Here is a 23554-nt window from a genome sequence, read left to right as displayed (position 1 = left end):
AGCGCTGTGCTCACAGGCTGCGCTGGACTGGGCTGGTTACTGTGAAAATAATGAAATTTAAGCAATAAGAGCAGCTCTTACATCCAGGCTGGTCACTTCCTGCAGTCCCTGTGGCAGCCCTGTCCCACTCCATGCACACACACAACACACACGTTCACTGTCACTACCTTTTATGGCCTCTTTCACAGCCGAGTCCACGGGAATAATATTCTTCTCCACCAGCTCCAAGGGACCCGGCCTGAGCGCGATCTTTTCGTTGAGGTCATCTGCCAGTCGGGCTCTTTTCAGCTTCATTTGAGTAGACTGAATGGACCCCTCTGCAGCCGAGTCTGAAAGGCCAAACAGAAGCATCAGGAGCAGGGGCTCCTGTGGGCACAGCACTCGGTGACAATGGCACACCTCTGGGGGCTGTGGCCAACACCTGAGTGTGGCTCAGCACGGCAGGATCTGCTCTGCTAGACTGGGTGGGGCTGCTGTGATTTGGGACATGGGTCCTTCCCTGAGCCTCAGGCCCAGCTTCTCCATTCCCAAACAAGAGCCTCTCTCTACCACCCTGGGCTTGCAAACCCAGCCTACAGCCAGACCATCCTCTGCAAGGCCCAGGAGCGATCTGTGATGGAAACTTCATGAGCAAGCTGCCACTAACAAGGGCCAAAGGGTTCTCCAGCTCCTGCCTGCCAGGAGCACATTGGCCCCTTGTGGGCTAGTGCAGATGGGAAACAGCTGGAGAATAGAACCACTGGCAGTGCTTGACAACTGGAGTTGAGCTTACACTGGAATTAAAAATGCTGAGTCTTGGCCTGTGGATTTTTGGAGGTGACATAATTACTGTGCTCCAGGCCTTCAGGGAAAAAATGAGCTGGGGAGGAGCAGAGCAGAGGCAGGTAGATCTGGAAGCTGCAGCCCTAGCAAAGCCAGCTGAGAAAACCCCAACTGTTAAAGGGTGACAGAAGAATAGCAACTTAAACAGAAAGATTTCCTGAACGAAGCTATCTGGCTCTTCTCTTGGACCAGGCGTGAGTAGTGAGGGAGTGGGATTCTAAACCTGACCTTTTCTAAACTCTTGAGGGTCTAAAGTAAGAGCAGCTGTGCGTTGTTCTTTCTTCAAAGCCTGGACACTCTCTGTAGGGAACACGAGCTACAGGGCTTGGCACCATGGAAATTCTCTACAGGAGGTCAGGAGAGCTGGTCTAGGGTCAATCAGATTATACAGACCAGTGAACACAGATGAGCTCCTTGAGGTGAACTGTAGCAGAAGGGAAGCCTGTAAAGCACTTGGATGATGCAAACTGTGTCACCTGGCCAGTTCCAATCACCTCTAGGTCCAGTTGTGAACAAAATGGATTTGTAAGTCAAATCTACAAAATGGATATGCCAAGACACAGCTCTGAAATGCAGAGCAGGATGGACAGAGGTGTGAGCAGAGGCTGCAGGTAAGGGGGGTGTGGGGCAGCACATGCATCTTGCTGAGTGCCAGGCACTCTCTGCAGTCTCTCTCCCCTGGCTGGCTCTGTCCCTGTCCATGCCCAGGGACTGCAGCTGCCTCCACGTCTGGTAACAGCCCCCAGCTCCAGTCCACATTGCTTCCATTATTTAACCTAAGGGAAGGACTCTCTCCATCTCTTCAACAAGCAATGGTGCTAGCTTATTTTAGGGATGGAAACCCAGGGGAAAAGCAAGGCAGCAACACTGACCCAGCACGGGACCCAGGCTCAGCCCTCCTGCCTGCCAGAGGCAAAAAGAAATACAGATTGCATCCATGCTGAGAGCAGAGGGCAGCATTCACAGCTGCCAGAGCGATCTGCTTCTTCCAGACAAGTGACAGGACTCAAGGAGGGAGGGAGGCTGCACATCCTCTCTGTCTCTAAGGATCTTGTTATCTCTGGAGATAACAAGGGACACTGTGGTGTTCTGCTGTCTGTGATGGGATCCAGCCCTGCCAGCTCTCTGCCTGAGAGGGAACACCAGGGTGGGAGAGGAGAGAGCTGCTGTGGCTCACGGACTGATAGCAGGGCTTTTCATACAGCTCTGCTTGGGTCGCTGTCTGCACAGGCTGTCACATAGAATGCCCAAAATTACAGCAGCACAAAAGATGTCCAGCCTTGGGGAGGTGTTACAATGACCTGCTGTAGGAATTTCAGTGCCCTGGACAACAAATTCCCTGGGTTTGCTCTTCATGATCAGACGTTGGCACCGGTGTCTAACAGAGTTCCCTCTCACAGCTGTTCCCTAGAGCATCTTACACTGCTCCCTGCCACAGATGGGAGAAATACTGGGTGGCCTTGGGACTGTGCCTGTCAGGGAATAAAAGTGTGTCCTGCTTCCTGAACACCAGCTCTGGACAGAATTTCATACAACTCCCATTTGAGTCTGCCCCCCATGAGCAGCTGGAACAAAGTATTGGTGATGAGATTCCTGAAGGAACACAAGAAGGGCAGGAGAAACACAAGTCCCAGGGCAGGAGACACAAGTGATAGTAAAAGAGTTTTAAAATCACAGGGATTTGGGGAATTAGAAGGAAAATTAAGCTTAGTAGGCCCTGGGAAAATACCCTGGGAAAGTATAGGCCTTGTACTTGCTAGAAATGCACCTGTGTAACCAGTATATGATAAATGGTATAATTGTTAGATGTGATGATTATTTAGTAATTAGATATAATTACTGTTTAATTGTAAGAATAATCATGAGAAACTGTGGTCAGGGGCTTGAGAAAGATCACTAGAAACTCATGCTTGAATAAAGTCAATGTATACAATAAACCAATATAAGTTTAATAATTAATATGTAAGTTATATAATGATAGAATATAAAATAAGTTCAGCTCGAAAGCCATGTGGGAGTCAGATTTGGGTCTGTACCCCTGATTCCCAGAGGTCTACAATAAAAGCACCTGCATATAATCATATTCCATGATTATGTGTGCTAACACAAGGAGTGTGTGGGAGAAGCTCGGGCAGTCTTACCTTGCAGAATGTGCATATTGACCAGGTCTGACCGCTCAGGCCTGCTTCTGATCTTGTGCTTGAGATAATCTTCAGTCTGCAGAACACAAATGCAAAGTTACCTGCCCAGAGCAGCAGTAAGGTACTGAGAGCACCCGCCCCTGTGCCATCCCACGATTCTTTTGGATTTATTACAAGCTGGGTTGAGTGAGCTCCTAAATGACATTTTTCATCACTGAAATGCTGGCTTGTTGTTGGGCAGAAGTTCTTCAGAAAGGGAACAAGGTGCACGTAGCTGCTGACTGTTCACTGCACCCACTCTGTGCCCTTTGCCATCGCTGCTGGGCTTCTGATGCCCAAAATGTTCTGAGAACTCACAGGGAGGGTGACAGCTATTCCCTGGGAGTGGTGGGCCTGTCCACCACGTCCCCTCTGAGAGATGCTCCAGAATGCCCTGGTAGCAGTGGCTTCTGTGGGAAGCCCAGCACTCTGGGGTGGGATACCAGGCAGAACAAGTCATGAAACCACTCAGACTCTCTACCCAGGTCAGCCAGGAGGCTTAACCTTCCTGCAGCCTTGCAGCCCCTGTGCTCTGTGGTTCCCCAGCCCAGCTATGATATGGGGTTGGGAAAATCTGCTTTGCAGTCACTGCAGCTGGGCTTGTGATGGACACGGCCCTGGAGCCTTGTGCCAACTCCCTCATGGCTTAGGAGAGGCACACAGAGGTACAGGAACACCATCCATAAGGGCCAAGAAAGTCAGCCTTGAGGGCAGATGACCTCAAGAATACAAATCCCCTGGTGAAGAAAAGCTAGAGCTCAACTTAGACAAGCTCCTAGCTGAGCTGAGCTGCAAGAAGAAATAGTACAAAAATTGTACATAGTTCAAAGAGACTAAAATCTTAAGGATAAATATAAAATAGTACAAGCAGCTGAAGCAAAATTGGAAATCTACAGTACAAAATGTACAGGATCATGAGAAAAAGATCTTATAAGGACTTCTGCAGCCAGGATCAGGCAATGGAAAGTGCTGTCAGTGTTCCATAAACAGGAGACATAATTCTCAGCATACTGCTGAGATGACTACAGGATTTAATGCCTTTTAAAAACCATCCTCACTAAAAAGACAAATGGCTCTTTATCAAACAGGTGGCTCAGCCAAGAACCTTCAGCAAGAAAAGAGGAGAAACCCCAGTTGTCAGGTTGGAGAACAGGTTAGAGGGTACTCAGTGGAGTTAAATGTTCCCAAACAATTTTGAGACACACAAGGCTGGAGTAATAGCAGCTATCTATGGTTCTCCAGGAAACTGGGCAAAGGAGAGTAATTGCTAGCTTTAAGAGATGGGAAGAAGAAACCAGGAAATTATAAAGCAGACAGCAAGATATTGGACCAAATAATCAAACAATCTATATAAATGAATTTTGAAGATAGCACAGAGGTGAGCAGCAGCCAGGATGTATTTATCAAGAACAAATCACATCACTTCAACCAAAATTCCTTCTGTGGAGGAATGACAGTTTTCTGGTGCAGGAATAAACGATGAATATCATGCAGCTTGACTTGAAGCATGTTTTGACATTATCTCCCATGGCTTTCTCACATGCAAGCCAGAGAAATTTGGTCTGGATAAGACTAATATAAAAAAGGAGCATAGCTTTGGATCACCAGAGGAATTGGAAATGGCTCAGAGTCTAAACAGAAGAATAAATCATATCCTGTTACAAAGCAATTTTCCCTGCTAGTCAATATATTAAGTTAATGCCTTGAATGATAGAAGACATACTCCCTCATTCTGAATCCTTCAAGGCTAACTGATTACAGTGCACCATGATTTGGCACAATTGATGATCTGAAATACATGTGCCACAGATTCAAGAAGGACATTTGGGAAAGGCTGTGGTCAATTCACAGCCACAGCTAAGCCAGCTTAGCACTGCAGTGCTAAGGATTAAGCCAGGATTAAGCTCTGCAGTGGATGAAGAGTTAATGCACCAGAGATGCTCCTGCAGGGGTCACTGCACAGGGCCTTAGGCAGAAATTAGTTACTCCATGCACTGGAAAAGTATAAAAGGCTCTGGAGAATGCAGTGGTCAGCAGCTGACCCACAACCCCAAACCAGCAGGGGAGACACAGCACAGGGTGTCAGCTCAGCCCTGGTCTGTGCCCTGCATCTGAAAGGGTCCATGGAAGGGTCTGGGCAGCAGCTACAGACACCACCGAGTCAGAGATGAGATCACTGAGGGGGGCTGAGGGGAGGGGAGCTTGGCCAGCCCAGAGGTGAGATGGCTGTTGGGGCACAGGATGCAAAACAGCTTTTAAAAGTGCTGCAGGAAAAAAGAGGCACAGTTCTGAATATACACAGAGTAGTGTGCTCAGACTTCAGCAGAACAGCCTGGGCTGGGAACCAGGGGCCAAGGGCTCACAGCACAGCTCAGAGGGCACCAGAGCAGGTCACTGGCAGTGGGTGTCTGTCTGTGCTCACACATTAGTCAGGATCTTGTCACTCTCTACAGCTCCCTGAAAGGTGGCTGTGCTCAGGTGGGGCTGGGCTCTTTCTCCAGGAACTGACAGAACCAGAGCACACAGTCTCAAGCTGCACCAAGGGAAATACAGGTTGGATATTAGTTTTTTACAGAAAAAGTTCTGGAATGGCTGCCCGGGGAGGTGGTGCAGTCACCATCCCTGGGTGTGTTTAACACAGACTGGATGTGGCACTGGGTGCCAGGGTTTAGTTGAGGTGTTGGACTCGATGTCTTGGAGGTCCCTTCCAACCCAGTGATTCTGGGATTCTGTGACCTGCCCAGTGGGGCTGTTCTGCTCTGGGGCAGAGCCATGAGAGCCACCCTGCAGCCCCTCTGTGCTGGGGTGCAGGGGGAGTGCTCAAGCCCTGCTGAGCCAGACAGCCCCAGGAAAAGCAGCCTGCTCGCTGTCCTCCACCCCGGGAATCTATTACAGGACATCAAAGTCTGCAGCGCTGGCCTGCTGCCAGCCTCTGACATAGCCAGCGACATGTTTAAACAAATAATTGACATTTTATTTACTAAAGTCTTTACAACGCCTTACCCTTCCCCCGTATTTTTCACAGCTTATTTCCACCAACACAATCCCGTGCTAGGAGCATGTGGGCTTGCCTGGTTCCTGTGCCAGGTCAGAGCAAGCTGGTGTCTGCACCTGAGTGCATTTAAACTCACATAATGCATTTCCAACTAACCCTTAGACCAGGTCCTGACTTGGGCTCAGCTCCAGCTGCTGTCCCACAGCTGTGTTTCTGCTGTGACTTCAGTTCCTTTGGACCCTGGCTGTTAATAAGCTGCATTTGTGTCTCTGGGGTGCAAACAATGAACCCTTCAGATGTGAGCTCTTTTAACATCAGCTGAAGCAGAGGAGCTTTCACAACACACGAACAGTTTTCTTATTTCTGTTTGCACATCAGCTTGGGGGAATATCAGCCAAACAACAAATACATTTGAGAAACTGTCTGGAAACAGCTGCTGATCTTCCCTTTCCCAGGTCTACGCAGGGCAGCTTTGCAAGGGAATAATGTTTGTTATGGGCTGTGCTCAGTGTCTTCATTAGCACTTTCTAAACTTGCCCGTGGTTTGGGATAGACTAGACCATCCTTCCCCTTTCCCCAGGCAACTAGCCAGTGAAAGCTTTTGAAGAGAAAGACAAGGAGACAAAATGTATACTTTAACTGTAAAATATATGACACTTCAAGGATACTTTGGATTGCTTGAAATTTTTTAAGCATACTAATCTTTCAGAGTCATACTGTATTTCTTAGGCTTGCCATTTATTACCACGGGAGACCTGGGGCAAGTGATTTGGAGTGTGTTTAAGTTCAGAAGAGCACTTCCCTGTATTTCACAATCTTTCTTCATTGCAAAGGTCCTTTCTCATGTGACTGCAAGCACATTTTGCAGATTAATGGAACAAATTCTTGTGTTCAAGCAAAACCTGCACGATTAATTGCTTCCCTTTCTGGGATCATCCCCCCAGCTTGATCAAGGCTGCATTGTTGGTGATTGGAAAACCAATGTGATTTCCCAAAAAAGTGATCAGATCACAAAGATTTCTGGAAATGGCTGCTGCCTTTGGCAGTGTTTAGGGAAGCCTGGTAATGGGGTGGGTGGGAGCCTGGCCCATTTCCCCCGTGGATGTTTTGTCCTAATGGCCAAGCTGCACGGCAGGGCTAAAAGCCAGAGCTCCTGCCTGGTGCCAAGTGTGAGCTCCCTGGGGACTGGCTGCAGGTGGCACCTGCATTCCCCCTGCACGCTGTCTGACTGTGCTCCCTCAGGCTGGCCCTGCTCTGGCCTCGCTGCCAGGAGTGCAGAGCAGCCAGCACAGGAGGAGCAGCCTGTGGATGTGACCCGGAGGGGGAAGCAGCACTTCCACTGGTTGGACATTTACTGCAAGGACTGGCAAAGCCATGCTGAACCCTGCCCTGCCCACAGCCTCTTGTAAAACCCCACAGCTCAGAGCACAGATGCCCCATTTGCCCTTTTTTTAAACCATCCCTGCTCAGAGAAGGGTGCTCCAGAGCATTTGTGAGCCTGGAAACATTTCTGGAAGCAGAGCAGGTGGCCTGCCCCTCATCCTTGGCCACTGGGCCAGCGTGGAGGGTGCCAGAGGAGGGGACAGTGGTGGAAGGTGCTTTCAAACCCCGTGACTCATGCAAAGCAAGCCCATGTGTTCCCTCCCTGGGAGGGCTGCAGGAGTTACCTTGGCTCGCTCCAGACTTTTTCGCTGTTCATGGAATGCAGATGGGCTTTTCAGTGCTGCAACAGGAAAGAAAGAGGAGCAGTCAGCACAGGAGCGGAAGCAAGCAGCTACCAGGATATTCAGCAACAGCATTTTAATGAGTGCCATAAAAATAGCAACACAAACTAGCTGTTCTCTTTATTGTGCTGGCTAAAAATAACTCAGGAAAGCTCTGGGAAATCCCATGCTCTCAGCCAGTCCATGGCAAGAGAGCAGGGGGGATGGAGAGCATGGGGAGAGCAGGAGGCACGTGGGCAGGGAGGGGTGCAGGCTTTGAAACACAGTGCTCCGTGGGACACGTCAGAGAGCAGATAAACCTTTTCCCTGTCATGTTCCCTGCAGGTGGTGGAAGGCACCACAGCTCCAGAAGACAGATCTGGGAAGAGCAAACACCTGTGAGGGACCTCAGCTGAAAGTAAAACCTGTAGGGGACTAAGGCTTGAGGTCAGCAGGAAAATGAAAACCTGCCTCAGCTCTGGGGGTCTGTGGTGCAGCCTCCAGTGAGGCATTGCCAGGTGGTCCTTTAGCCATCTTCTGTCACTGACCATGACTGGACATTTGTCCTGTCCCCTGACCCCTCAGAAGCTGCTGTGTCACATGGGACCTCCCATGGCAAGCAGCAGACCATGCCCTCAGCATCTCCTGACTTCAGGGAGGATTAACCCAGTGGTGCTCCCAAAACCAGGCCAATAATCCCTGGCTCTTGGACCAGTGAACACCAGTGCCATGGAGCAGCCTGTACTGGAATCATGGAGAATCTTGCACATTTCCCTTTTCACTGTGGTGCAGTAGAAACTGAGGCAGAATTTGCATGGTGAAGGGGTTAATACTTCTCACATCCTACAAAAATTCTTTTCTGACTGTGTAAGCAGACAAAACTAACAGCTACCATTGGGACAAGGAAGGGGAAGGTGTCCTGACCCACAAAAACAGTCTGCTGAAACTCTTTGCCTGGCAACAGAAATTCTCTTCCCATCTTCTGAATGAGAGCCAATAAAGACAGAAACTATTTTCATGCAGGCCTTGTTATCCTCCATCAGTCTAGGGGAGGATGAAGAGAAGACTGGGGAGAAACAGGAAAGGTTTGGGGGCCCTCTGAATTGACTTTTGGTAGTCAACACCCAGGCAACCCCTGGAACATCCAGCGAATGACAGAAAAGCACAGAAGGCACATTCCTACTGCTGCCATTTGGAAAGCAGACAGACAGACAGACAAGCTGGTGTTGCTGTGCCACGCTCCAGTGAGCAGCCACCAGCACTGGTGGCAGCTGGTTTAATCAGAAGCAACATTAAATAGTGCACATGAGAAAATGGAGTTAGCAAGAGAGATGACTTTCCCAGCCCTGCTCATGTGAAGTACTGATGTTGGCAGTGTGCTACAGGCACTGACCAAGTGCTGTGCTATTCAAAAGGAAAGTGCTGCAGAGTTTGGTAATTTACCAAGATTTTTGGGGGGATTATGGGGGCGCTGCAGCTTGCATCAGTCTGCAGAACAAATGAAGACATTGCTAGCAATACCAGTTCAGAGAACTTGTCAGGGGGTGACATTTCAGCATGAAATGGGGGCACCAGGGCAGAGGTGCTGTGTGGGGTGTTGATCACCTGGGGACAGCTGTTTTAAGGCTTCAGTGAGGATGAGGTGGTGGCTGTGTACAGCAGGAGGGCCTTCAAGCACAGGCATTTTTGCAGTCCATCACAGCCAGGGGGACTCACCTGCTGGTCCTCAGAACCAACATGGCATGGGAAGATACGGTTAATAAAGACTTGTTTTTCCTAAGGAATCTCTGCACATGCCCAAGCCGTGGGGAAACTGGCTGGGGCTCCCATGTATTAAATGCTAACATCTGACACTTCCTCTTGATGTCAAATTCAGCAGTTAAATTCTGCGTGTTTGTTTTTATAATGGCATAAGTGCCTTTTCTTCTATTACTTTCAGTGAGTGAACCGTGCTCAAGTTTCCCAAAATGGTCTTCTTGGACAGAAACCAGACTGCAAAATGTCAGCCTAGAAGTTGGGAGTGCAAAGAAGCTGTAAGTAAGAGGAAAATACCCTTCAGCTGCCATCAAATATATTTGGCTGAATACTTTGCAGTGTGTAAGGTCTGAGGTGTCGAGTGCCACGTGTGACAGCGCAGCCTCGCAGAGCAGCCCCAGGTGTACAAACCTCTCATGCTGCCCCGTGTTCTTGCATTACTCTAACAAATATCACAGCCTTTTGTCCAAAGCTTCAGCTCCTGGAGTCTCGTGATCAAAGTGCCTGCCCCTTCATGGCAGGCAGCATAAAATCGGAATGCTTAAAGAAATAAGCAGGCGAAGAATGGACAGAGTATGCATTTGTCAGTCTTAAAACCATTGATCATTTTAGCATCATGATTTCTGTCATCCTGCTCAAGTTTGGTGCTGACAGGAATGTCCTGAAAAGGCGTCTGTTGTTCAGCACAATCCTCCAGGAGGGACAGGGGAGGGGCAGGGTGCAGCAAGCAGTGCCAGAGCCATGCTCTTAGAGAGGTGGTGTTCTGCTGCTTAGGCAAGAGCTCCATCACAGTCTGCAAGGACAACCAGAAGAGACAGAAGTGACACAGCCTCTGGAAAATTGTGATCTTAGCAGTGACCCCAAGGGGTCCTTGATGAGACAGAAAGGATAATCCTCTACCTGGGTCCCAGGTAAGCACAGATTTGCACATGGAGCCTGAGCTAGGTCAGGATGGAGTATTCCACTGAGCAGGGCTGAGCTCCCAACATCCTTTCTCCAGTGGTGCTACAGCTTTCATGATGCACCTGCAGGTGCAGAAGGGGATGGTTTTCATTCACTGACTTTTTGGGCTCTAGCAACTGCCTTTCTGGTGCAGAATGATTTCATGATAACGCTGTCCTGGAGTTTGTCCTTCAGCTCAAATGCCAGGTGAGCAGGGGTGGCTGGGGTCAGAGGGGGAACACATTTGTCACTCTGCAGCAAGCAGCCCCCGTGGGGGTTCACTGGCCTCGGGTGTGCACTGACAGCTCTGCCCTGTGGGGTCCTGCCTGGGCACAGATCTGGGCATGTCTCAGACCTCCAGGGACTGCCTGTGTGCACCGGGGCCAAGGCAGTTCCCAGAGCTGCCTTCCTCCCCAGCCACCTGGAATGAGCCCCCCATCCTCTTCCTCGTCCTGTCACTTGGTTCCTGGCCTTTACAGGAGGACAGGAGATTCTCTGCCCTTGCCTTGTGAACAGCTTTGTGAGTTCTCTGCTTGTCCTGCTACAGTGACCTCTGGGACAGGGGAGCTCTGCAGCTGCAGTTTTGGATGGTGCAAGGGAAGCATCTCTCCTGACTTCAGTTTGAGCAGGGCCATTGCAGTCTGTGTGATAAATGCACTGTAGAGCACCAAGCATCATCTCGTTTCTGCAGTCCCCCTGGAAGCTCTGAGCTGTGGGGCCTGAGCAGGCAGCTGGTGCCACCCAGTGCCCCAGCAGTGCCCGGGATGAACACAGCCCTCCGAGCCAGCATGAAAAAGGCAGAAGAAGATACTCACGTGGCATGATGCCTTGGTCTGCCAGCTGCTCTCGGGTCCTTCTCTGCTGGAGCCGTAGCTGTAAAACTGTGAGAGAAAGAGTGTCAGAGAGAGGGGCAGGACTGTACTGAGGTGCTAACACAGGGACAAAGTGTGTAGGGTTTGTGTGTGGCACTGATCCCTGCTGCTGCTGGACCAGCCTTGTGAACAACTGAGCTCATCCCATCACCCTGGGAACATGTCTGTACTTTGAGTCAGTGTCATATTTTACACTTTTGGTTTTGCAAATTTGTCTTCGAGAGGACACCCGTATCACAAGGTAAAATGCAAAACTCAGTTCCCTGCTTTCCTGCTGGAAGCTCAGTACAGCTTGCCACGACTGCAGACACCTCAGTCACAACATAAGCACACACTTCCCTGCCCACCAGCACAGCCCCAGGCTGCTTCTCCTCAGCTGCCCAGAATGAGCTGGGGTTGGAAAGAAAAGAAAGGCAAGAATAGCATTTTTGTCCTTGGGAGCAACCTGCTCTGCCAACAGCTCGTGTCTACAACACAGCTTTCCTGGGATGTGGGATGGAGCTGAAAACTAATCCCTTCCAGAGCAGTCCCCAAAGCATGGGGCTCCCTGAGATGCCATTGCTTGTGACTTTTCCATGTCCTCTGTACAAAACATGTTTCATATTCAGAGCAAATGTTTAGTGAAGGCTTCCTATGGGACAATGATCTCCTGCCAAATTCCAGCACTTCTTTGGACACCAAAGATAGATTCTTGCTGCGAGGGAAAAATGTAGCCTTCAGTATGTGGTGAAGTCTGTGTGTGTGCTGCTCTTCTTAACGCAGGGTGAAGCTGATGGCTGAAGTCACTGGCAAACCTTGCTGCCAGGGGGGTTTGTAACCCTCCTCTGCCCCATGGCACCACCCTCAGTAAGTGCTGGTTCTGCCTGTGGACATGGATTTGGACCCTCACTCTCTGGGTACCCACTGCACCCAGCTATCTGCACCCCCTTTGCAGAATTCATCCCCCTCAGGGACCCTCAAAACCAAATGGGACAGTCCATGCTCTGGGATGCCCGTGTTTCCTCCTGGGCTATGCAGGCAGGTTAAAGGTGACCAGCTTCTGGCTGGGGTCTCACACAGGGTGAGCTGTACCCCACTTTGTCTGCCTAGAACCTTCTCTGTGACTGCTCACAATGCTGAAGAACTGTGCAGAGCTTGGTGCTTTCCCTGAGGAAGAGATGGATCTTCATGGAATAGGTGAGCTAAGGGGCGTCAGAAACTGTCCAAAAATAAAAACAATCTGTTGCTCACCCAGGAATGGTTCTCTGCTCTCCTAGTCGTGGTGCAGTGTCCCAGGCATTAGAGCAGCCTGCCTTCAACTGAGGCAATTTACACACAACATCACATTATGAAGAGGAATCAGAGACAGCAAAGCCTTCTCCAGTCACACACACCACCCTGCCAAGGACACAGCAGTGCCCCACCAGGCTGTAAAATATCCTGAGTGAGGCTCCTCCATCACTTCCCTTCACAGCTCCCACGGGTGCCAAATTATTTGCACCATTTCACTCCAACTTCCGACCCAGCCAGACCAAGTGATGTACCACATCCACATAGGCAGGGGGGATTCCAACAGCCTGTGTGTTCAGGGCCCACATTCCCTGCTGCTTCTGCTTATTTCACAGCCCTTCCTAGCAAACAAACAATTCACCAGCCCCCCGGAGCAGCCAGCTGTCAGCCAGGCTGGTGAGGAGGAAAAGGAGAGGGTACAAATCCCCTTGGGGCATAGCTCGGAAGGTGATGATGATTTCCCGTGTGGGGGTGTAGGATTCATCGTCTGCCCTGCTGCAAGGAGTGATGAAAACGTGTGGGTCTCACTGCCACAGCTCTGCCACTGCAGGAGCAGCACCTGGGCACCCAGATTCCCCAGATCCCAGTGCCTTGCAGTGAGCAGGACACAGGCTGGGGGATCCCCACCCCTGCAGCTGGTCCATGCTCCACCTCACAGCCTTTCCTCTGCCTTCTGCCCTGGGGATAGACTCTCACAGAAGGGATCTGGGACTATGGAGTGATCATTTTGTGCGAGGAGAAAAGGTCTCCAGTTTGGTTTTTGTGCTGAGGGGTAGGAAGGCTGTGACCCAGCAGTGTCACTCTGCTCTGGTGTGACAGCTGAGCAATTCCATGGGCAGGTCACCTGCCCTAGACAGGGAGTTCATCATGGGCCATGCTGAGCCTACAGATCTCCTCAAGTCTGGCCCATCCTTAAGCTACAGGGCAAGGAGGAAGACTTTATCCAGCCCTGTCTGTTCAGGGCATGCTGTCAAATAATGTAAGAACAGGCCAATGCAAGTACCAGCCACTTCCAGGAACAGCACACACTCAACAGTTGAAAGAGTCACTTCAGCCACCAAATATTCATCCCAATCTGGACCTCCTCATGCAGTAGGATGTGTGACTTGACTCTTAAATATTTCTATGGACTTCCCAAACCTGTTGCAAACCATCTGAAGAAACGCAGTGGACAGTGTCAGACAAAAATGCTGAACATCCCTGCACAAGAGGGAAGCAGCCTCTGAGGCAGTGCTGCAGCTTGGCAGATGCCAGCTCAGGGCTTGCACCTTTCCCTTACAACCAACAGTGCTTAAAAACGGGGCTGGAGGAGCCCCTGGCACCACCCAAACCACCATTTAGCTGCTTCTTTCCTTGAAGCTGTGTCTGACCCCAGCTGCATTCCTTTCCTCTTCCTTTGCTGCATGACTGGAGGCCTGAGCTCTGAGTGCTGTATGGGAATTAAATTTTCATGAACATTCTTATTTTTCTCTGCTAACACTTCAGAGGAACATTTATCACATGAAAAGTGGTGGCTGGAGCACTGAAGGGACCCCTCAGCATCCTTGTTGCCTGCCTGCCCCAGTTTGGATGGTGAGAAGTGCCAGCCAGGGAGCAGCTGTGCACACTGGCCATCCTGTGCCACCACCAGCTGAGAGACAGCCTTTCTTTCAGCAATCCTGTTCCCTCCTGGGGTACCCCACGATGAGAAACCCTCCTGGGATGATGAGAGACATGGCAGACCTATCCCAGTGAATTTGCTCATGAACTTTTTTCTGTTAGAAATACTCCTCACTTCTACGCTAGCACCAAGTCCCAATCACTGACATTGGCTTCCAGAAATGTTCTGTGCAGTAGGGCTGTGGCAGTGGTGCAAACAAGACCTCCTGGCATCAGTCACAGCTGTCTCTGGTGGCCCGAGCTTCGAGCACTGCCTGTGACTTGCAGTCACGAGTCATCCTCCTCTCTAGGAGCTGACCTCAGAGCTGGAGGAACCTCAGAGGATGACTTGGGCCTTCCTGGCCTGGTGATGCACACAAAAGACATGTTCAAATCTTCTTTCCACCCCAGGAACAGGCAGATCCAGCCATCCCCTTCAGCCCACGAGGACACTTTGAGCCTGGTGCTCAGCAGACAATCAGGATGGGATGGGATTTTGTCACCTGCATCGGGGCACTGCCAGAGCACTCCCAGCACCATCCTCTCCTTGGGGAACTGGCTGAGCAGCACAGGGGGCTGAGCAGCATGAGGCACATGTCCCACGGAGTGGGGAATGCCCTCCTCACGGGGTTCAGGACTAGGACAGGCAGGCAAAGCCACGGCTGACCTGACCTAGTGTTGGGGCTGTCTCCAAGGAGGAGACCCCCGAAAAAGCAGCAGCAAGTCACTGTCCCTTCTGCCAGCAGCACCTCATTCCTGCCCTGGTGGCTCAGAGCTGGGGCTTGGGGAGTGTGAGCACCTCAGTGGTGCACAGGATGGGGACAGCTCTGCTGGGCTGGGGGCGGGGGGGGGGTGGCAACAAATTGGGAGTGGGGAGGGGGGACTCCTGTTGCCAACAGCAGCAGTTTTGTTGCCCACCAAGCAGCAGCTGAGCAAAGGTGAAGCACAGGCCTGTCCACAGCCATGGTGTGTACTGAGGAACCTGGTGACCTGCCCCTGCTCACACACTGCCTGGCCCTGGAATCAGAGAATATCCAGAGCTGGAAGGGACCCACAAGGATCATCAAATCCAAATCCTGGCCTTGTTTTGGACCCAGCCACCTTTGAAAGGCAGGACTGCTGCTGGCTGTGGGACTGGCTTTCCATTTAATGTCCAAGCTATTGTGTGAGCCTGATGGGGGAGAGGAGCTGCCCCGTGGGGTCCTTTGACTGTGCCAAGGTCCCAGCAGGGCAGGATCAGGGCACTCTGGCAGGTTCAATCATGTTGTTCATGGCCCTCTCAGGACTGTGTCTGTTCCTTGCAGCTGCCCCAGGAGCAGGAGTCTGTTCTCAAAGCAGATGTGGGCAGGACCACGGGGCTCCTTCCCAGCTGAGCAGCATCAAGCTCCAGCCTGGAGTGATTCTGAGCGGGTGACAAGCCAGCCACCCTCCTTGGTGCTGCTCACAGGACTTTTCTGGAGCTGCTGTTTTGCAAAACCACCTTGGCCAAACTTTGTCTTGAGCCCCTCCTTGGATCTCGGCCCATCTGCTCTGCCCATAGCCATGAGCCACAAAGAGATTTCTCTGTAATATCTTGTCTCCAGACCTGTGTTATCCTCTGATAACGTGACCTCTGTGGGACCTGTGTGAGCAGAGATGAAGCTGGAAATGGCACTGCTCAGCCAGGAGAGCCATGGACAGCCCTGGTCAGTCCTTTCCCAGGTGAGCACTGCTTTATCTCTGCCTGTGATGTCACTTCAGAGCTGGGAGCATTTTACTTCCAACAGAGAGATGTGCTACAAACGTGTGCGTTACCTGGGAGACTGCACTGAAAAATCTCTAAATGGGTGAGAACTACATTTCTAACCCCAAATCCAGATCTTCAGGTACCTTGGAAGAGACATTAGGCTAGCACAGCTGGCTAGCAAGGAGCCCAGACCACCAAATGGGCACAACCAGCTGTGAAATCCCTCTGAATCCAACGTAACGTGCAACCCCAACCTCACCATGGTCCTGAGAACAGGCTGTCCCCTTGGAGCCCCCCTTCAGCAACCCGTGAGCAGCCCAGACAATGTCCCCTGAAGCACAGTGAGTTTTGATCTGTGCTACAACACATGCTTGCCTGACAAAGAAACATGACTGCCCATTAAAACTGAGGGATGAGATGCCAGAAAAAGGAAACCAAGCACAAACTGATCTACGTCAAGGCAGTGTTTTACAAAAACCTCACAAAACAGTCTCATCAGTTACAGCAAGGCCACGGTTTGAACACACACACACTGACTGTGACCCGCATGAGTTCATGATCTGAGAGGAAACACAGGCGCAGGCTTTATCTTTGGACACCAGGAAAATCAAAATAAAGGTTCTGCCAAAACGCCTGGCCAAACACCCTACCAAGACCTATTCTCTTCTGCCTTTATTGACCTGCTGATTCTGGTCCAAATCGCTCTGGCCACCGAAGGCAGACAGAATAAATTCCTCTCCCATCTCAGTTTCATTCAAGCCCTATGTGTAAGCATGAATACTTCCCTCCATGGAGCCAGGCAAGTCTTCTCTGCAAACCCACACCCATGTGTCCACAATTAGGTCTTGGTTCCCCATGCCAAGCCATGCAGAGCCTTATTTATAGTGTTAAACTTTCACTTTTCACCAATTATCTGAATTACCACTGAAGTTAGGCAGATGTTGGCCTTGTAAGCTCTTTCCATATAGCTGCAAAAAACCAAAAGGTCAGGGCTAAGGTTGGATCAGCATTTGTAAGCTTTGTTTGCTTTGTCTGATGCCAAAACTACTCCACTGCTGGAGGACAACTGGTTTGTACTCAGAGCAAGAGATCACATAAATGACCATGTCTGGGAAGAGTTAAATGTGTTTCTGGAACAGCACTTCAATGTCCTGTTGATTTAGTGCAATCCCATTGATAGTTGGACCGTATGGGACAGCATGGCAGATTTGAAGAATCATCATTCCTGCAAAATTTGTCAGGATGACCTCAGATCAGAGTATTTATCTTTGGCCAAACAGACAAAATAAAGAGGCACACAGCTCCTCGAGGAAGGGAAGCAGGACCCTGCAGGACTGCAGCACGGCGGTGATTTTCCCTCTCTCCTCTGGAGCGGTTCAGTGCCTGGCACTGGGGTAGCCACTGTCCCTCCTCATGGCACAGCTCTGCTGGCCCTTCACTGGGACCACTGGAGAGACAAGAACAGCAGAAACCACTGCAGCACTCAAGGGATGATTGCTGGGCACGCTGAGAAAAGCCACTGCCACCACCACAGCAGCCTTTCCTGGATAAACACACTTCTGCTTGCTACTGATGCTGTTGGGTGGAAGTGAGGGACAGGAGAGCTGATGCTGGAGCCACACCACTGCCCCCATCTTCTAGCTGCCCCCTCCTTGCTCCACTTTCTGCCTGGTGCATAACACAGAGATCAAAGGGATTCTGGGAGGAGGAAACAACAAGTGATGTATCTGCAGCTCCCCTAAACACACCCACATAGCTCCTTCAGCTGCTCAGCGTGTGCAGGCCAGGCAGAGACAGCAAAAGTTTAGTTATTAAGATTTACTTCAGCCCTCTTCAGTATTGGCCTGGAATCCTTCAGAAGGGATTCAGGCTCATGGTGAGTCATGGAGCACAGCTAATCCTTCCCAAACCTGGGGAGCAATCAGCCTCACACCTGCTGGCTGAGGAGCGTTCCCAAAGCGATGGCGCACGGCTCGGCGTGGCTCCTTGGGGCTTGGCATTTCGGGGGTGATCCCCCCTGCCCCTCTGCAAGCTACACAGCTCTGGAACTGCTGCAGTCCCCTCTCACAGCCCCTGAGCCGTGCACGACAGTGTGGGGCACAGCCATGGGCTGTTTGAGGCTTTCAGCCCTTTTCCAAGCGAATGGAGGATGGTAAATCAGAGCTCTGCACCTCCTGCCATCCCTGTGGGGCTTTACAGCTGACAAAGCCTGCACACCGAGCAGGGACGCCACAGGAAACTGTGCCACAGAGACTTCGCAAATAAAAGGTATTCCATTAAATATTAGCTGTTTCTTCTCTGTTCCCCATGTTATTAAAAATCCAGCACAGACTGAAAGCAGCTTTATTGACTTATTTGGGTTTCCCAGCATCCTGGTCTCCTCCCTCCTCACACACTGTGACAGCCAGGGCTGTGCTGTGGCCATGTCTCACGTTAGCAGCAGTCACAGCCTTGGGGGCAGCGAGGTGCAGACACACATTTGGGATGTTGGTGAGCCCAGCTCCAACAAAATCAACAGGCAGAGAAACCTTGTCAAATGGGAAGCCTGCCTTTCACCAGGCCATAGCAAGGGACAGCAGTTGTGGGAATAAATCACGAACCAAAGAATGCCCCACAAATTAACTGTCCTAGAAATGCTGAAAGGCACGAGAATTTATGGATGCAAAGACACACAAAGTTTACTTTTCCTGGAGAATCATTTGAAAAATATGTTTAGAGAGCCCGCTGTTGGTTCCATAATAAAGCCAGCTTACAAATAAACCAGAAACAAGCCTTAAAAACAATCCTGGTTCATTTGAAAAGAATGCAGGGACAATGCACAGCCCGTCCTCCGCTCCTCAGGGAGGTGGCAGTGTTGCTTTGTACATGCTGGAGGAATTGTTACAGACTGAGATTTTTTTTTTCAAATGAACAGCAGTGTACCATAATATACCAACAAAATTTAAGGAATGACTTAATCAAATGAAATGTAAGATCAGAGCGATATGGAAACCACACCAAAGACCTGGACCCAGGCTTTGTATAATTCAGCCAGACTAGGACACTTGTGTTTGCACACACACTCTGGGGTTTTCAACCAATTGCCAACTTTGTATTTGCTGAGAAAACAAAGTTTAAGTTGACCACCCAGCTATCTAAGAGATCCTGATAACACCACTCATGTCTCCCATCAGTACCATAAATCTCCCATTTCATTATCTACAATGAGTAAGGAGCAAAAACACACACGGCGTGGGTGACATGCCAGACCGGGTGCATGTTCCAACGTGACTGCCCCGTCTGGATTTAAAGCATCCTGTCCAGCACATGCAGCTGATTTATCTGCTCATCATCCTCACAGATAATATTCCCAGGGAGAACTTCACCTCTGGGAAGGTCAGAGAAAGCACCTTGAGAACAATTTTTTTGGGCATTACTGTTAAAATTTACAAAACAACAAGTGAGGTTACCCACTCCCGAGGAGAGCATACTTACAATAGATGCAGCCAGTGGCCAAAGGCATGAACATCCAGCTGAGGGGCTGCTCTAGAAGTGACTGTCCCATAGTTCACCTTCACTCACCTTCACTCAGTGAACGTCCTCGGAGCAGCCCCTGCCTGGTGCTTCCCCTGACTCACGAGCTGGAGGCATGTTTTACTGCAAACCCTCCGCGAGCGGCAATCAATTGTGTGCCTCTGGTTTTATTTCTCTGATGATGTCACTTTAAATACTTTTCATGTTCCATTTGTTATTTTTACTTCTAAAAATGACGCATTTCTTCAAATTCATTTTTCTCCAATTAGTCACAACTTAATGGAACGAGCCCGGCTGCCTGCCTGTCAGAGAGGGTGTCAGGCCCGTCCTCTCCGTGATTGTCCCACACAGACCCACAAGAGCACCTGGAATACACGGATGGCATTAGGCACCTTGTTTATCCCAGATGCCCTTTTGGCTTCCTGCCCAAATCCTTCGCAGCAGGGCCGGAGCAGGAGAACCGAGAGCTGCAGTTTTACCGAAATAAACCACAGACACAAATCAAAGACAGCGAAAAACCAGGAGGAAAAAAAAAGGCAAGAGAGAGGAAGGGAGATGCGTCTCTCCACTTGTGGAACAGCCTCTGTAAGAGCAAAGCCGTGACAGCTCTACAGCCCCTCTTAATGCAAAACACTCTGTGCCTACGGCTTGACAGAGAGAGAAGTTTTAAGAGAAATCTCAAGGTTTTCCCTACCTGATCTGAACTTGCTCCGAATCAGCAAGGAGTGCTCAGACCCCAGGAGAGTCATGGTGACTCAGGGACCAGATCCAGACGCCCCTCACTTAAACCATTAACTTCCTCCACGGGGAAAAGCCGACCAAACCGTGGCTGGCGCTCAGGATTCATCCAGCTCTCCTGGACTCTCTTGGGTGCTTTTACAGCCGGCTGGCAAGGAGCAGTAAGTGGCTTTGTAAGATTTGGTCCCATCCAGCACTGACCCTGCACAGACACCGACTGCTCCCCCTGTGCAGTGTTGAACTAATTAACGTGGAGCCAGCGGGAGCCTCCTCCCGCTCGGAGTTTACTACCAGCAGCTGGGTGTCCTGGCTGATGTCATCGTCTAGCGGGGAGCAGCGACTATCGGAAAGGGTCTTAGCAAAGACAGAAGTTTGATATCTGATCCTAATTACTACCGGCCGTACGCAGCCAATCCGGGCGCTCCCTGTCTCAGCCGACTTTGGGAGCCGCTGGAAATATCAACAGAGCCGGGGTTTAACTCTTTGCAGCGTGGTGGGACACGGCTCCCGCACCTCGCTGGGGCTCTGCGGGGCTCAGCTCCCACAGATGAGGAAGGGCTGGGGTCGGGACGAGTGTCCCGGCCAGAGGATGGCTTTGGGAAGGTCGTTCAACCTGGGCGCTGCCTTGGATGCCCTCCCGGCCAGGGGCACAGGACTGCCCGCACGGACCAGGGGGCGAGCACGGGGCTGCTCAGGTGGCACCTGGGCGTCCCTGCTGCCGCTCAGGTGTGCCCAGAGCCGTGCTGCCCGGCGCACACCTTTCCCAAGGGATTATCCACCCGTGGGATGCAGGCACCCTGCGTGCTGTGGCACACGGACACGGGGGACGTGAGGCAGGGCTGAGCCTTGGCTCCGAGCTCCCCGTGCCACGGCGATCCCAAGGAGGCTGGATCCCTCCCCACCTAGCAAACACGCTCTCAGAGGAGAGAAGCTGATTGCAAACACACAACATAAAGACAAACAGACCCTTTGAGGCTCCCCTTCCCCGAGCCCACATCTGGTTCACTTGAGTGGGTGATCTGCTGGCACCTTTCACTGTGTAACGTAAGGAATAGAAGCCAAGCTAAATTAAGGGCACAGCCTCCCTGACATGTGGGTCTCACCTAGGAAGCTGTCTAAATTCCCTGTAGGTCATAAAAATACTTCAGGTCTGGTTTGAAGTTTTGTTGGGATTTTTTTTTTTTTTTTTAATTTTACTTTGTTTTAATCCCGTGGTTTCTGGGAAGTACTCCTAAACAGTTTGGGTTGGGGATAGGAATTTCAGGGCTTCTACACTCATTTCCCCAGAGGCTCTGATTCATCAGAGTCCCAATACAGCAGAGAGCCCCGGGGTCTCTAACCCTCATGTAGTCCATGTGATAGAAGCACAGAATAATTTAGGTTGGAAAAGCCCTCTAAGATCATCAAGTCAAGCCCACCACTGCCCCTGTCTCTCAGCAGCTAATCCACACATTTATTGAACATTTCCAGGAATGGCCATTCCACCCCTGCCCCGGATGGCCTGCTCCAATGCCTGGACACCCTTCCATGGAAGAATTTTTTCCTAAATCCTGGCACAAGTCCAGACCATTTCCTCTTGGCCTATTGCTTGTTACCTGACAGCTGAGGTTAATGAGGCTGTCCTGAGCTGAGCTCCCTCCTTACCATGGGCTGGATGTGATTTCCTGCTCATGCTACAGCTGATGGAGTGGATTTCCCTTAATCACCGGCAAGGGAGAGATGATTTAAATAAATTGATCCCCAAGCATTGAGCTGAGCTGGTAAACAGAGTTCTACTGTATTGTCTAGCAAGGTGGCCAGAGTCCTGTTCCTCACTAATTTTTCCTAATGTTTAGTCCACTGTACTCGAAATGTCCTCTCTGATGGAGTTAACATCACAATTACAACCACAAACAAACTCCACTCCTCAGCAGAACCGTGCCATGAACAGCTCAGGGACAAGGCAGGGCTCGTTGACACCCTGTGTCTCAAACTGCAGGGTTTTGGTTTTTTTGCTTTGTACTTTTGTTTGCTTTGTGCTTTTTTGCTTTGCAAACTCCTGTTTGATTTACTGCTCCTGCTGGCCAAAGCTCCACTCAGGTATCCCTGCTTCCTTTGGAATTTCCAATTATTCCCCTCCTTTCCTTTTCCTTTCCTTTCCTTGGGACACCAGTGGGGGATGGAGATCTTTCTTAGGTGACACAGCCTATAACAAGCTCCAATTTGTTGACTCATCTCAGCAAATTGCTCAACTGCTGAACCCACAGTCCTGAGCTGGTGTTTCCCTGCGATGGTCCTTACGTGAGAGTCAGCCCTGGACACGTACTCTTGGTGTCCTCAGGAAACAGAGGAAAGTTGTCTCTCCTAAACCTCAGAGGCCAGGACAGGATTGAGATTCCACCACAGATACTGAGCCATTTGCCTGGCTGCTGCCTGCTTTAGGTAGCCCAGAAATATTCCCACAAAGTCCTCATGAGTTTCCAGAGCTGTCGTAGCCCAGCCCTGGTGTCTTGGCTGTGTGTGCACTACTGTTCAGCTCTGAAAAGGGCCTCGCCACCAGCTGCATCACCACCTTTCTCTGGAAGGTGACACAGGCACACAGGTCCCTGCAGAGACCACAGCTGCTTCCCATTCCCCTGTTCCCAGCTCTGCTATAAGCACCTCTGTTGCAAATGAGGTCATCTTGACTGCACTGAGTGAAAGAGTGAGCCTTAAATGCCAGAATAAATTAGTCATGGCAGGGAATTCCTTTGAACTGAGAAGTCACATCCCAGAATCATAAGGATATCAGATCTGAGCTGCTCACCAGATCCCAGGAAGTCATCCCTTCTAATCTTCCAACACACCCTATTGTTTATGGAACTGATTTCTTTTAAAGCAGATTGTTTGTTTGTATGCAGACTTGCAGCTATGGGAAAAAGAACCAAACTGAGCTGAAGTTCCAGTGAAACCCCTGTGGGGACTTGGAGGGGTCAGTGTGTGGCAGTGTCCGTGCCAAAGAAGGGGAGTTTCCCCAAGCCTGGTGTTCTGCCAGTTATGTCTGCTCAGATTGTCCTCTCCTCCTCAGATTGTCCTGTCCATTCCCAGATTGTGGGAATGAGGCTGGTTTGTCTTTGATTTCTTTTCTCTAGCACCTGGCAGCTCCATTTGGAAAAGACCCCTCCTGCCACGGCCTTATTTCTTGAATCTTGACAGCATGCTTTGCAAAGACAGATCTGATGGTCTGGACTCCCCATCCCGTGTGCACAGTAGTGATAATTTGCTGTGTGCTTGTGCAGCTGTTGGTGTCCAAGGTCCCCTGGGGAGGGACAGCTGTACTGGCACACAGCTCTGTGCTGAATGTCCTCAGGCTGGCATAACTCTGAATCCTGAAGGAGTGGGAAGGCTGGAAAAAGAGTTGCTTTTACAAATATGCTGCTCAG

General features: G+C 50.5%; 1 protein-coding gene across 1 annotated transcript in view; it reads right to left on the bottom strand.

Moving 5' to 3' along the window:
- MYOCD (myocardin) overlaps positions 1-20272 on the bottom strand; it is a 34491-nt gene extending 14219 nt beyond the window's left edge. The window contains exons 1-5 of the mRNA XM_053994674.1: positions 20110-20272; positions 11213-11278; positions 7665-7720; positions 2964-3039; positions 168-329 (exon numbers count right to left, since the gene is read on the bottom strand). Of these exons, the coding sequence (XP_053850649.1) occupies positions 168-329; positions 2964-3039; positions 7665-7720; positions 11213-11278; positions 20110-20164 (415 nt within the window). The 5' untranslated portion in view covers positions 20165-20272. The remainder of the gene's footprint in view (positions 1-167; positions 330-2963; positions 3040-7664; positions 7721-11212; positions 11279-20109) is intronic.
- Positions 20273-23554: the final 3282 nt, after the last annotated feature.

The sequence above is a fragment of the Vidua macroura genome, chromosome 19 (assembly GCF_024509145.1).
Source record: "Vidua macroura isolate BioBank_ID:100142 chromosome 19, ASM2450914v1, whole genome shotgun sequence".
NCBI classification, from domain to species: Eukaryota; Metazoa; Chordata; class Aves; order Passeriformes; family Viduidae; genus Vidua; species Vidua macroura.
Note: the sequence above shows the minus strand (reverse complement) of the source record. Positions and strands in the feature narration are given on the sequence as shown.